Source organism: Corvus hawaiiensis, chromosome 4, assembly GCF_020740725.1.
Source record: "Corvus hawaiiensis isolate bCorHaw1 chromosome 4, bCorHaw1.pri.cur, whole genome shotgun sequence".
In the NCBI taxonomy this organism is placed as follows: domain Eukaryota; kingdom Metazoa; phylum Chordata; class Aves; order Passeriformes; family Corvidae; genus Corvus; species Corvus hawaiiensis.
The window spans coordinates 40,009,060-40,023,466 of record NC_063216.1 but is presented as its reverse complement, the minus strand read 5'-3'; the positions used below and the strand labels follow the sequence as shown (position 1 = coordinate 40,023,466).

Below are 14,407 nucleotides of genomic sequence, written 5' to 3'. Positions count from 1 at the left end.
CAAAACCTCCCAAGTTACAGGAGTCAGGAAAAGGCATTATTCAAGACTAAGGCTGAGTCAGTAGGGCATAGTAACCAAGCATGTGACTTCATGTAAAAAACCAGAAAAGAACTGCAAAAGGTGATAGACTGACTTCATCCAGGCTTGTAAAGGTGAAAGTTCATGTAAGCTTAATTGTTCAACTTGACAGCATTGTCTGCAGTGCTGTATCCAACACTGCTGGTGTTACTGGGGTTGACAGTGAGGTGGAAAGCTCTGTAATGTTTCCAGCTATTCTTAGAAATGCACAGTTGCAGAACTGGAGTTTTTCCTCTTACTGGATGAGTGTGTCATATTTTAAATTCATTCAAGTGCAAAAGTTTTCCAACAAACATTTATTCCTCTGTAGGAACTTCCCAAGTTTCTTGAAGACCTTGCTTCAACTGATGCTGATCTGCCTTGGAACAGGTCTAAGAATCGTTTCCCAAACATAAAGCCATGTATGTGTGTTTACTGACCAACTTCTAAATTTTGCTCTTTACTTTCAGTAGTGTAACAGATATTTGGACTGCAAGTGTATTTTTTTTTGATCTGTCTTTGAAATGGCAGTACAATCATGTCCACATTATGAAATAATTTTCTGTTGAGTAATCCGTTTTTACTTTGTGGGTTTTTTTAAAGACAGTTTTATTTGCAAATAGCTTTCAACTTGCTCTCACAAGCTTTAATATGCAGGTGCAAGAAACTGTAGCCTCAATAGTTTCTTGGCTTTGTAATTCAAGCCATGTAGCAAACTCTTTAACATTCTTCCTCATTGTTTTTTTTTCCCCTTTAGAAAGAAGTAATTTTTTAAACATATACAATCCATATGTTTATGCATTCAGCTACCTCAGAAGTCTAGATATGCTTTCTTGTGGATATGTGTACGTGTGCTACAAAGGTTGCACAGAAGATCAGAGTGACTGTATGGTAACTTATAAGCCCAGGCTAGATATTATCACAGGAGACAGGAGTCTGTCTCTCTATACTCAACACTGCTTCATTTTTCAGTTAATAAGACAAGAAATGTCATTATTATTTTAGGCATTAGCTGTGATGTGAGATGGAGTGCATGGGATTCCTTGGTTAATAATGCTACATTCTGTGCTATTAACTTTTCAGAGCAGCTGCTCCTGCTATCTACTTCCATGTTCAAGTCATACTCTAAGATACAGTCACTAAAAATTTATATTCATGACACACAATAAAACATAAACAGACATGTTTCATAAATATTTAACTTTTTATTCCAATGGTCTCTACTAAGTTGGGGACCAAACACCAATATTCTGGTGTTTCTGGTACACATGACATGTTTCTTGGATATTGTAATTTCTGCATTTGTGCTGTGGGACCAAATCAGAAACCCTCTTTTTTTTTTTTTTTTTTTTAATGACTTAACCTTACATCCAAAAATTAAAACTATGGAAAAGTGCTAGAATCTGAATCAGATCTGAGACCTGGTCAGCAAGTATATAGAAAAAAACTATCAGATCCCTGACCCTACTCTCTGATTCACACAGAAGTTGTGTGTGCTGGAACAGCATGGCTTGAAGTACACAGGATACTTTCAGGTAGAGAATCCCCCCATATATACATCACACTGGAGGTTTTGGCCCATTCACCATTTAAATTAAGAAGTATTATATACAACATGTCTGGAACATTAAAGAAAGACTATACAGTAATGGAAGAAGTTTAAATTACCTTTGTAATTAGTGTTCTACTCTGTCAAATATTGTTAGATTAGCAAAAATAACACTATTCTTTTATTTCTTAGCACTCCAGGAATACTTTTTACATGTTTTATGGTTTTTGAATGAATCTTTTCGTTAACTAGACTTTACTTCCATGATAGATAATAACAACAGAGTAAAGCTGATGCCTGATGCTGGTATTCCTGGATCTGACTACATTAATGCCAGCTATGTGTCTGTAAGTAGAAAGTCTCTCACATTTTTACTGTATTTGTTTTCTGGTAGAAGAAAGCCACTGTTGCCATGGCATTATTCAAGTGGCTCCTGTGTCACTAAATATGAAAATTTAAAAGTACACATGTCCCATTTTCATTGCTAAGAAATTATTTCCAGTAATAATCAAAACTGTGTCCAGCAAATTCCTTTTTATAAATTATCTCATATCATTATCATTAAAGACAATAGTGGAACTCCCACTGAGGTCAGTTGTTTAAATAGGTGTTATTTGGTCTCTTGATTCTGGAGTTAAAGTTGTTGTATATGAATAGGACAATGCAAAGATTACTGAACTGAAAATTTTCATAGAAGTGGCTAACAGTTTTGGCATGTTCCTTATTATTTTGTGAAAGTTATGATGGAGGAAAATGAAAGTAGGTTTCTTGAAGAAGAAAGTAATACTGTATTTTTCATCCTCAGCTTTCTTCCCAGACTTTCCATTTTCTTATAGTGTGCTCAGTAAATTCTTCATCTCTATTTTTATCTCATTTTTGTCCTATTGAAGCTCAAAGTGTGAATTATAGTTATGCATTTAATCTCTTCTAGCAGTGGCTGGTGATCTCCCATGAAGTCAAGACTTGGTTTACACTAAACACTTTTCAAACACATAGCAAGGCATGCAGACTGTAGTCTAAACAGACGACCCAAAGGAAAGTAGAAATAGTTATTTCCAGGTAACTAAGAGACATTACAGAGAATAAGCAACAGAGCTGAGAGATCTTCCTTTCTCATCAGCAAATGCTATTTATGGCCTTTTTATGGAATGTCTTTGTTCTGAGGGTTAGCAGATAGGAAGAACCATGCCACTTGATGCTGGGACCATACACAGAGTGACTGAGAAGGAAAGCAGGCAACTTGGAGCATGGCCTAGTCTTTATCCTTCTATCACTGACAGGCCAAGCCTTAGGCAGTGAACATGAACAGCAACTTCCAAACAGATGCAAAATCCAGCTACAGAGTGTTCCCTGCTGAGATTTTGCGCGTATGCATACATTTTAGGTGACCATTCATCAGTGAATAGGCAATTCCAGTGTTGTGGTTTCTCAAGGCTAAAGTTTTTCCCTTTATATGCTCTCACTTTCCATATTTGTAGATGTATAAATATATAAATGCATATAGCTGGAAACATGCAATATGTATGTGTATTTACATACCTAATCACCTAGGTCTATTTACATATGCACATTTGTAAAGAGAGGAAAAGAGCAGTCTGGTATACAGTTTTAACAAATGGGAGCTCTGCTGCTACTTTTGCTTTCATTGGTTAAACAAAGTCAGTAACTGAACTGTGAGCTCCCTGAATTATTGTTTCTCACCTCACTCTTAAACTAAGGAGGATTAGCATAGTTTCCCACTGCCACCTGTTCTGTATATTATAAATGGAGTAAGCAACAGGCAGCTGTGAATTATAGGGCTATAATTCCAACAAGAAGCTTTGGTGGTGCTATAAAACACTGTGTCAGTCATTTTGAGCAATAAGCAGAACTCTGTGATATTATAAACTGCTAGTTCTACAGCATAAATTTATTGCTATTATTGCCACTGTTGTTATTTTAGACTTTCTGTAGTACATAATAGTTCCTGCAGGTATGCTTCTTTTCTATGAGGAGCCAGATCCAGGTGAACTCGTGCACTCACAGCACTTACACAGATTTTTTCAACAAACTTCCTTCTCCCCAAGTTTTACACCAATTTATAAATTAACTAAAGAGCAGAAGCCAACACTAAAATAGAAGTCAACACCTACAGTAGGTTTCTTGAAAACCTTTCATCAGAGATCATTTATTTGAGTAAGCTCCAGCTGTAACTTACAGCAGATCCCTGACAATCACCAAAGAGCAAGGTCATTAGTGGGTGTATTACTTGCACTAGCTCTCAGACTGTTCCTTAGTTGTTTCCCTGGCTCCACTGCTCCTTAGCACTATTTAATTCTACTTTGCTGTCTGCCTCTTGACATAGTTCTTGGTGGCCTCTGGCTGGATCTGTGGTAAGGCTAATATGAAGGCTTAGATATTTTTTAATGGGATTTGATGACCTGATGTCCCTGTAATTTCTCTGCTAAATGCATTTATATTACCATGGCACTTCCCATACTTCAGTAGAGTGTTGTTTCATAACTGGACTATAAAAAAAATGCCATTACTTCCTTAGTTTTCCAAGGCAGCCTGCCATGCAGTGATTAACCAGGCATATGCCAATTCGCTTAGTATGTCTGACAAGGTTTTAGCCTTAGGCATGGCAGATACAAGCACAACTATGAGTCACATGCAAACTCTTTTGTTTCCTTGCCAACCATTATGTATTAAATATTTTCTCTTTCTTAGGGCTATTTATGTCCAAACGAGTTTATTGCAACTCAGGGACCGTTACCAGGAACAGTGGGTGATTTCTGGAGAATGGTGTGGGAGACAAGAGCTAAAACGCTTGTGATGCTCACACAATGTTTTGAAAAAGGGCGTGTAAGTTACCAGTGAACCAATTAAAAGCATTTGATACAACTGGAAATTCTGTATGTAATTTCTGTCAAGATTATAATATGATAATTTTTATTTAATTAGTAATCATCTCCCTGCAGATAAGATGTCATCAGTACTGGCCAGAAGATAATAAACCAGTGACTGTGTTTGGGGATATAGTGATTACTAAACTGATGGAAGATATTCAAATAGACTGGACCATCAGAGATCTAAAAATTGAAAGGGTAAGCCACAACTGGAAGTTGACTGAAAAAATTCATCCAACACCTCAAAGAACATCAGATATGCTATATTCCACCCAACTACTCCCTCAATATTCTTCTTTTAATCTTTCAGTGTATATACATTTTACTGCCTGGTTGTCCTGCATTTTGTTTTCATTCATGTTTTATTTCCTGAGAATATATGTCACAAAGAACTCAGAAATATGTCCAACATGCTATGAAGGACCTTTTAAGGTTACTGAACCTCTGGTCTGGTGGGAGGTGAAGTTTCTGCTTGGACACCTCAGTGTCTCTTCTAGAAAGGAGTAATGCTAACCATTCTGGGATCAGACAAATCTCTTTGAATGTATCCCTCTCAGATTAAAGGGCAAGATTCTCTGGTGCAGCTGCTTTGCATTGTACCACAAGCCATTGGCCTCCACCCCCAGGAGATTCACCCAATATAAGTATTACTCCCACGCTTTGTGCTGGGAAGGAAAAGTAAGGGTACAGAAGAGATCTTCACCTTTGTCATGATCCACAACTACAGTTTCCATGCCTTGGAAAAATTATAACCCAGCATTAAGGCAGAGCAGCAGGCGGGCTCAAAAAGAAATCTGGGGATTATGACCCAAAATTAGGTCAGCTTTCTTTTGCACTCCCAGCATTGATCTGTGTTGTATGTTGTGTAGCCAGATCCTAGGACCTGAACTTGGCTGTCCAAATGCAGGCATTATCACCCTGTGGCATGTGCACGTGCCAAAGGGCACACAGCAGCTAGGGCCTTGTCTCAGCTGTCACCCCATAAGGGTATGTTGTGCAGATAGTACAGAGAAACTGAACATTTAAAAATGATTGAGAGAAGATAAACCTTTTTTTCAGCTAAAAATAGAGCATAGAGAAACAAGACTGGAAAAAGGAGTATTTAGAATAAAAATGAATGCCAGTAAAATGCAAAGTCACTTGTGTTAATGAGGGTGAGGCTGAAAAGAAGATAATCTGAATTGACTGGGTGATCCATTTACTATAGCTGAACTACCTTGCACAAGAAGCTATGCCCTTTATAAGCATGTCATTAAATGTGCTGTATTGCTGGTTTTAAGATTGTACATCCATTCACAAGTGGGTGGATGCTTGATGATCTTCCAGTGAAGGTAAAAAGCGTATGTGAAGCAAATATCTCAAAACCATTGCCATTGTGCATGCAAAGTAACTCCTCTTCCATGTTGATCAGTTTTAAAAAAATAGTACAACTACAAAGTAATTGCCACACATACTTGTTCACAGTTGTTCAATATTTCTTGCAATAAGAAAGAAGCAAGCAATTGGTTCAAAAGAAATCTAAAAAAATAGGAACTGGTTCATTACACATTTGATTAAACTGTGGTACTCCTTGCTGCAGGATATTGTGAAGTCTAAAAACTTACAGGGATTCAAAAAATCTCCATAAATCAGTAGAAGAAAATACTGACGTGTACTATTATTAAATTTCAGTTTACTGTCTCTGACTGAGGCAGCTCAAAAGTCAAAAACTATTAAGAATGGAAAGGATATTCTGGGGAACTACAGATATATTGTTGTCATGTTTTATAATGTTCCCTAACATTTTTTTGACCATGGTTGGAAATGCATATTGAACTAGACAGTCCTTTGGCATGATCCTGTTCTTTCATTTTTACATCCTTCAAAAGTAATCTAGGTATCAGATCATAACCTATTTTTTGAGGTTTACTGTTGCTGCTGCTCTGATTGAGAGAGCATGAAAGAAAATGTATCTATGTTTACCAATGTATGTGTGTTTGCCTTCACTACACTGGATCAGTCTTAGAATGGTTGCTTTTTCCTGAACAGATTTGTCATCCCAGCTCAATAAACTTCTAAATGGGCCATAGAAACTTCAACCCGCAATCTACAAATTACAGTGATATAATGACTAAAGTCAAATGAAGACTGACTGCTTGAAGTCACTAATACTTCCTGAAAGATGGACTTGATGCCATCCCTCAAAAAACATCCCAGAAGTTCTGTGAACAACAAATTATCCCTTCATGCCAGTAAATCCTATAATTATTATGCTATTCTAACTTTATTTTTTACATGAAATTACAGAGATGGTTACATATACCTTACTGAACCTTCTGTAGCATTTCTTCTGTAAAAACTGCATTATTTTGTATTTTTCAGCATGGAGACTGCATGATGGTGCGGCAGTGTAACTTTACTTCTTGGCCAGAACATGGAGTCCCTGAAACTACTGCACCAATTATCCATTTTGTAAAACTCATCCGTGCAAGTAGAGCACATGATAGCACACCAATGGTGGTTCACTGCAGGTAAGTGTATTTACCAAATCATCATTTGGTAGCCTAGAATTTCAAGTATGTATTAATGCACAGGGAAGTTGCCAGAAGAACAACCATGAAGACTGATTGCACAGATAGGGTTCTAGTATGGACAGCAGTGAAGGTTTCTCCAGCAGTCCTTCTTACTCCCTTCTGGAAGGTAAAATGCCAGTGTCTGTGCTTCCATGTATGGAAATCCATTATGGGATTATGAGGTGATGGGAAATAATTGCTCCAACAATTACCATAAAATAATGCTGGGTTTATCACCATTTTCCTCTTTAATCATAAGAAGAGGAATAGAAAATGACATATGTTGGTTTAAATTAGTTCTATTATAATTAGAGGTCTTCTTAAGAAGCAGGTATTAAAAATATATTTTAAATGCACATGTCACATATCATAAGGAAAAAACTATTTGGAAGCCACAGAGAATGACAAATAGGAATAAGGGTTTGCACAGGCCAGATTTCAATCTTGGATGCCTGTAAACAGCTAAAACCTATATTTAGGCTCTTAAATAAATGGTTTGATGCTTAGAGGTGTTCAGCTGTCATAGTTTCCACTGATTTCATTAGCACCCTTAAACTTCTGTTTCAAAGAGTGAGTGTGTGGGGAGGCCTAAGTCTTAAGGAAACCGATGAGTGTGTTTGCAAATTTTGTGCAGGTCAGTGTTCCCACTGAATGAGTGGGCTCCATAAAAGGGATCTGAACTCATAGGTCTGCTACTGAGTCTTTGCCTCATTCTCACTTGATGTGAGTCTGGAAATAAGAGGAAGGAAAAGATGGCTTTGATGCTACAAATCTTTTCCCAAACTACTTTATCATGCATGGGAGGTCTTTTTATTTGTCCTCAGCATCCTATGGGTGCCACTCACAAAGGGTGGTAAAGCCTCATTTATTTGATATTGTTTTCTTTGATGAACATTTCCCTCTACTGCAAGGGCCAGAGAGATTATTACAGGAGAGAACAATATGGTCTTCATATTTTCAGGACACTTGTATTCTGTGGGGACTCTCTGCAAGTTCTATCCGCTTTTCAGAATGGAGATGTATGAAGGGGCCAGCATGGCACATCCACCTGTGCTCAAATTCCTGATTGTTATAGAGCATTACTATGTATTCTCATATCCAGAAAATTCATTCATTACTTTTTCCTCATTAGATCTTGCAAGTTCAAGAGTTCTGCTATATATCTCTTGATTATCTGCAGAGATATACCCTGCACTGATTACACCAATTGCAGAGAAGTCTGACAGTAATTTGGAAACAATCCTATTCATTATGAGACCTTGAAATAAAACACTACCTACCAGCATGTCTTGCACACTCATCCTCCTTTAAAAGTATTTTCTTTTAAATTTTTTGCTAGATCCCATGTTGTTTTGTCTCAAACACCAGAAGTATCACAGAATCCAAGTGTGATTTCGCAAAATCTTATGCTTTTTTTTCCTCTCAATTAATGAGCTCTAGAAAACTCACAGAAAAGCTATAGGAATCTGTTCAAACATGTTTGGGTCATATAAATGAGTAAAAAAAAAATTATTAAAATGTGAAATTGTAGACTCAAAATTAGAAAATGGTTCAAATCCAGATTTCACTTGATCCAATTCAGCAAGGAATTCACAAAATGTAAATACTGAAAAAAGATTTTGGTTTTTTTTCAAAAGTTTTTCTTTTCATAATAAACAATTTATCCAGAATATTCCAAGAAAAAGCTAAAAGCATTAAAATAATAGCTTTATTTTATCTTGTTTATCATGTTTGCAGTGCTGGTGTTGGAAGAACAGGTGTTTATATTGCACTTGACCATTTAACCCAACATATAAATGACCATGATTTTGTGGATATCTATGGACTTGTAGCTGAGCTAAGAAGTGAAAGAATGTGTATGGTACAGAATCTGGTAAGATTTATCTATTGTGTTTTCCTGTTGTTGAAAAATTAGTCATCTCTTCCTTTGATCTACTAAACAAGACTAGAAAGCTCATAACAATCAGCTGTATAATTAATTTTCTACCAAACTCTGCTTTCATTTATTTCAAGCATTGTGGAAATATATTGTATGTGTCCACCTAAGTATACTTAGCCAGCAAAGTCTTGACAAGTGCTGAAAAGAGTGCTATTTATTTTTAGAAGCTAAATAATAATTTCTCAGTCTCTAAGAAATTTTATTTCAAGTTTTGAATGAAGAACAATTGTTAAATTAAAAATGGATTTGCTCATTCACTACTTGATTTGACTTCATTTACTACTTAAGTGCAATTTTTTTGTGTATGCATATGTCACATAGTCCACCAGACTTTAAAATATTCATTTACCTTTGAACTCATTATTGATTCCTTGATTCTTTTTCAATTGCTTGAAATAAAATAGCACATATGGATAGATTTAAGTACAGGTTTCAAACTTTTCAAAATCAGTGGTGGGGTTTGGGTCTAAAAAGTACATTTCTGGCAGAATTATTTTGTATGAACATAAGTCATTGACGATCTGCTGATGAGGAAGACTTCCTTCTGCTGTATCTGGAATTCTGAGTATACGTAAAGGAACAATAGAAGAATTTAAAGCTGATCCTAAATGCCCAGTGGAATGGAAATCAGCTTTATTTGGATAAAGCTTCTGGCATAAGTCTCCTGCAGGCCAGATCTAACCCAGGGCAGCCTGAAGCCTTTGAGTCTACAGTGTGATTTACCGGCTTCTCAGTATGGAGGAGTAGTTTCAGGATGAACTTCCACATGACTGATGGATTTAAATTGATTTTAATGTAAGGAGACTTTCTCCATTGGGAATGCAATTCTGCTAGTCCATATCACATCAGAATATGTAAAAAGTATGTCAGAATATGCAAAGCAGTTAACCCTTCCTCAGACGTTTTTGAGACCTTCTGGTGATACTCTGGCATGATGTATCTTGTAAGGTGCAGTCTGATTACCATTTGCTCTAAATTTTTCCTTTTGAAATCTTGATGCCGCTAACCAATGGCCAGCACTTTCTTGTGATGATGAATTCTGTGACTATTTTTGGTCCTTCTCTTACACTTTTGACTAGAAGTAGAATCATCTAAAAATAAATCAAAGGCTGGCAGACAATTTAATAGGAGAGCTCCCAAAATAAAATCTTAAAACAGTGAGACATTCAATAAGATCAATGTTTGTTTTTAAAATATACATGATTTTTGTGTACCTCTTCATTTGAATATTTTGGCAGGGGCTAGGAAAATGTATGCTCAAATGCAATACAAGACGATGGTGTCAGAGTTCAGATTTTCTAACAAATCAAATATCCATCTGTATGCTAGCAGTAAAATTCTGAGATTGGCTGTTCTCTGTCTAGGTAATTTCTAGCTCATGTTCGCAACAGTACAAAAGTCACATCATCAACAAAACTTGCCCAAAGGGAATAAATCTTGTAAATTTTTATGGTGGATTCAAAAGTCAAACTGTTCTGAGAGTTCTGTTATAAAACACTGTTGAGTTGCCTATTAATCAGATTTTATGTGATCAGCACAGAAGATATAAATTAGAGGAGCAATGCCTCCCCAGGACTCAGTATAGAAATCCCTCAGTCAAACTGTCTGTAAGTTCTATGAGTAAATAAAAGCTGATTGCTCTCAGACCTGTATTTTTCTTGTTTATAGCTTCAAAATAATGGGTTTTTTTCTAACAGAGTCTTGATCTGTTACTGTAGCCAATGGATGAGAATAGTTAAGATTCTCATTGATTCTAACTGGGAAAATAACTAGTTATACATAAAATGCCCAGGTAGCCTGCCTCACTCTCCCCTGGCAAACCCAGAAAGATTTTCATTGCTACATCATCAGGAGTAGCTGTATGAGTCCAAGAGATTATGGAGCTTTCAGTCTGCATTCTGAACTGGAATAACCAATCTAAACTCCACTGAAACTTCAGACCTTCATTCTAAAAGTCCATGTTTGTCCAGCGGACATGCTAAAGTTTATCTTCTTGCCTAGTACAAGGGCTAGTTTGAAGTAATGCCATGCTATTATTTAAGAAAGAAAGTTATTGAAAAGTGTGATGGTACTGCATGCTGCAGGAGGCCTGGGAAAAGCTGTTTTAATTACCCCCACAGCTCTGGAGCTGTGACCATAAAACTTGTCTATGTAAGCAAATTTCTCTCATACATCTGAGACATTTGAATTGCAAATTGGTGGCAGTTCTGAAACAAAATAGCAATTATTGAGCAGAAAAATTACATAAATATTTTTGTCGGTGCAAAAGTCAATGGTAATAGTATAATTTTGGTGCAGATATTCCAGTCCATCTCAACAAGGTCCTGGGCAACATGTTTTAGCTGACCCAGCTTGAGCAGTGGGTACTTGCACCAGATGGTCTCAAGAGGTCTCTTCCAACCTGAACACGTGTCTTATTTTCTGCATCTACATATAAAATACTTCTCCTATGTGAATATATGCTTAATCCATTTATTATCTTTCTATCAGTTTTCATTCCTTTATTTCATTCTTACATTGTCTTATTTTGTTTTCCTCTTTTCAGACTTCATGTCCTGGAAGTGTCAAATTAACTTTAGTTGCCCACTCTTTGTGCTATCATCTGTTAAAAATGAGGCTACAGCTCGAGAAGTATCGCTCAAAATACCAGGTTGATTTGCTCCTAGCACTGGTGCATTCTACTAGAACATATACATTTAGATTTACTTGAACTTCTGCATTTGAGTGCACCCTGCTGGTTTTCTCTATGGTAGAAAGAGGAAAATTTTCTTATCTAGATATTACATTCTTATGGTTCAGTTTCTTCAGTCTGCTTTAGTGGCAAAATGTCTGTTCACAGAATAAACAGTCACAGAAAATTGTGGAGTAGCCCTCAGTTATGGTTAGTCTAATTTCATACATCTTACTAGTCATAAGGATTAACATGTTTTGACAAATTTAAAGCACTATTCTTCATAATAATTGAAATCAGATCAGGCATACACAATATGGTCACCAAAGTACTGAGATTGCTGAGTTAAACTTCAGTTACTTTGAGATATTTCTAGGTGTTATAGAAAAATTAAAAAGGTTATTTGGTATTACAAGTACATTTTTCTTCTAATCAAGCATCTTTAAATTCACATCTTACAGGCACAATACATTTTTTTACATCAATGTGTATTGGATCTGTTGACAACCAAGGGAAATAGTCAGCCCTTATGTTTTGTAAATTACTCAGCACTGCAAAAGATGGACTCTCTGGATGCCATGGAAGGTAAGGAGATACAGACTGTGTCAAAATTATTTTTTCATAGCAGGTGCAATGACTTGTCCAGATTAAGAAGCAGAAAAAAGTCCTTTGACACGCATTTTTTTGCTTCAAAAATATACATATCTAGCCTTTTGCTGCTTTTTATTCCCCCTTATAGTGATAGTCATTGCTCAAGCTTTCCCCTCTTTTTTCCATGCAAGATCTTTTAAATTCAGTGAAAAACAGTTACCTGCCGTTAGTTAATATTTGTTTACAAGGTAGGTTAATGTAATGTATCTGTTTCTTCTGCAGGTGATGTGGAGCTTGAATGGGAAGAAACTACCATGTAAATACTAGGAGTAAATATTACAGAAAGGAGATTTTGAAAATCAAAGTCATATTTTTCTAAGCAGAGGGGCCAAAGTGAATTCCCCTATTTTGTTGATTAAATGAAATACAGATGATTGAAACATCTTTTCTTCTATCAATGTGCCTTCATAAATAACTTAAAGTATTTTATTCAGAACACTGAGCAATAATGGTTTGGAGTACTTCTGCAGAGACTGTACTTCTGGTGTTATATAAATAGTGCATTCAGTATGTATTTAAATATAAAGTGTATTTGAACACATTCTTTTTTTCCAAACTATCTTTGTAAAAGAAAAATGAGCCAAATAGGACGTAAAAAATTAATATTTCCACTGAACTTATTTTGGTGTGAATTTGCTGTGTTCTGCGTGTTTTGGTTTTAAGTAAAAGCTACAGTTTCTTTACTCATTCTTGCTAGACTGGCTTCAGTGTTGTCAGTTCTTGCAGATTAATTCCAAGACCATGACAGTGATCTTTACCTAACTCTATGTTCTTGTGTTTTGAATATTTTTTTTACAAGTGGTAGCATATCAGCCCATGATCCTGAACAGCTGAAGAGTCACCTTCTGACATGGGCAGGATTATTCAGCTTTTACACAGTACACAGTAGCTCTTCAGGGACACTTGGGGCTATTTAAGCCATTTTATAATCAGCAGGTTGGGTTTTTTTAAATATATAATGATGATTGCATATGTTCAGTGCAGAAGAAAATATTTTACATTCCTGCTACTTTTTCAAGCAGATAAAACAAAGTAAAACTAATAATATACTATTATAATGAATGCTAGATTGGCTTGTGTAATAGAATGTTTAGAATTCATTCACCTTTCTTGAATACAACACTATTCAGCATTTTGAAAGGTTGCTTAAAATTTAATATCAATGTATTTTATAACAAAGTTGTTAAGTAAAAAAGCTTTTTCACCTTCCTCAGGTTTGACAAATCACAGTACACACAGAAAATTACAGGAGCTAATATCTGGAGATTTAATAAAAGAAAACATCTTCCACTCCCGATGATGATGATGATTATTGGAAATAGATCTGAAACAGGAATGTGAGAAGCAGGGAGCTTGTATCTGAGAAGAAAAGCAAAAACTGATAGAGTACTAAGACTAGAGAGATAATGAAACTGTGTGCTCTGGTTTTACATGGAAGTGACAGTATTCAATTGATATTATTAGATGGAAGGGTTGATTGCTAATTTTTTCTCAGTGTAAAGAAATGTATCATCATTCTGAATAACAATGAAGCTGTAACCTTAATCTGAGATGGAAAACATAATAATAAAGAGACTATGCAACTGCCATCTCATATTGTGTTTAGACATCAAAGAAATCAAAGCTGTCTTGTTGAGACATCAAGATCAGGGAAGTCAGACAAACTTCTTTAGAAGCTTGAAATATGTATATGAAGGACTCTTCTTGTGTGTGCACACTCCGAACAGAATAGTCAATGAACAGAACTTTCCATTTCTTCACTGTAGCTACCAGACAGAAAATGCTGTGCAGAAGGTAACATGGTACTTTTTCAGAACTAATTGACGGTGGTTTTAGAAGCTGACAAGGATGGTACAGTGAAGACCCTTTGTAATTTGGCAGAAAGTGTCGAATATCTAAAATGAAAATCAAAACACTGTGTTTAAGGAGGTAGAAGTGGTCTACAGAGATATTTGGGCAATCTGTCTTTTAGGAAGATCAACAGTATTGTAAACATCACCTGTCAGGCTAAAAAAGAAAACAATGCCTTTTAACGCTTGATAGGGGGAGAGAGAGTTGATGTCCACAGCTGTTCAAGTCTCTGGCAAAGCATTCGGTACA

At 36.1% G+C, this 14,407-nt stretch overlaps 1 protein-coding gene across 1 annotated transcript in view; it reads left to right on the top strand.

Annotated features, from left to right (window-relative positions):
* The window catches only part of PTPRQ (protein tyrosine phosphatase receptor type Q), a 133,490-nt gene extending 119,594 nt beyond the window's left edge, over positions 1 to 13,896 (top strand). The window contains exons 56-63 of the mRNA XM_048302757.1: positions 389 to 479; positions 1,877 to 1,953; positions 4,316 to 4,450; positions 4,567 to 4,692; positions 6,856 to 7,004; positions 8,784 to 8,919; positions 12,118 to 12,241; positions 12,530 to 13,896. Coding sequence (XP_048158714.1) covers positions 389 to 479; positions 1,877 to 1,953; positions 4,316 to 4,450; positions 4,567 to 4,692; positions 6,856 to 7,004; positions 8,784 to 8,919; positions 12,118 to 12,241; positions 12,530 to 12,567 — 876 coding nt within the window. The 3' untranslated portion in view covers positions 12,568 to 13,896. The remainder of the gene's footprint in view (positions 1 to 388; positions 480 to 1,876; positions 1,954 to 4,315; positions 4,451 to 4,566; positions 4,693 to 6,855; positions 7,005 to 8,783; positions 8,920 to 12,117; positions 12,242 to 12,529) is intronic.
* Positions 13,897 to 14,407: the final 511 nt, after the last annotated feature.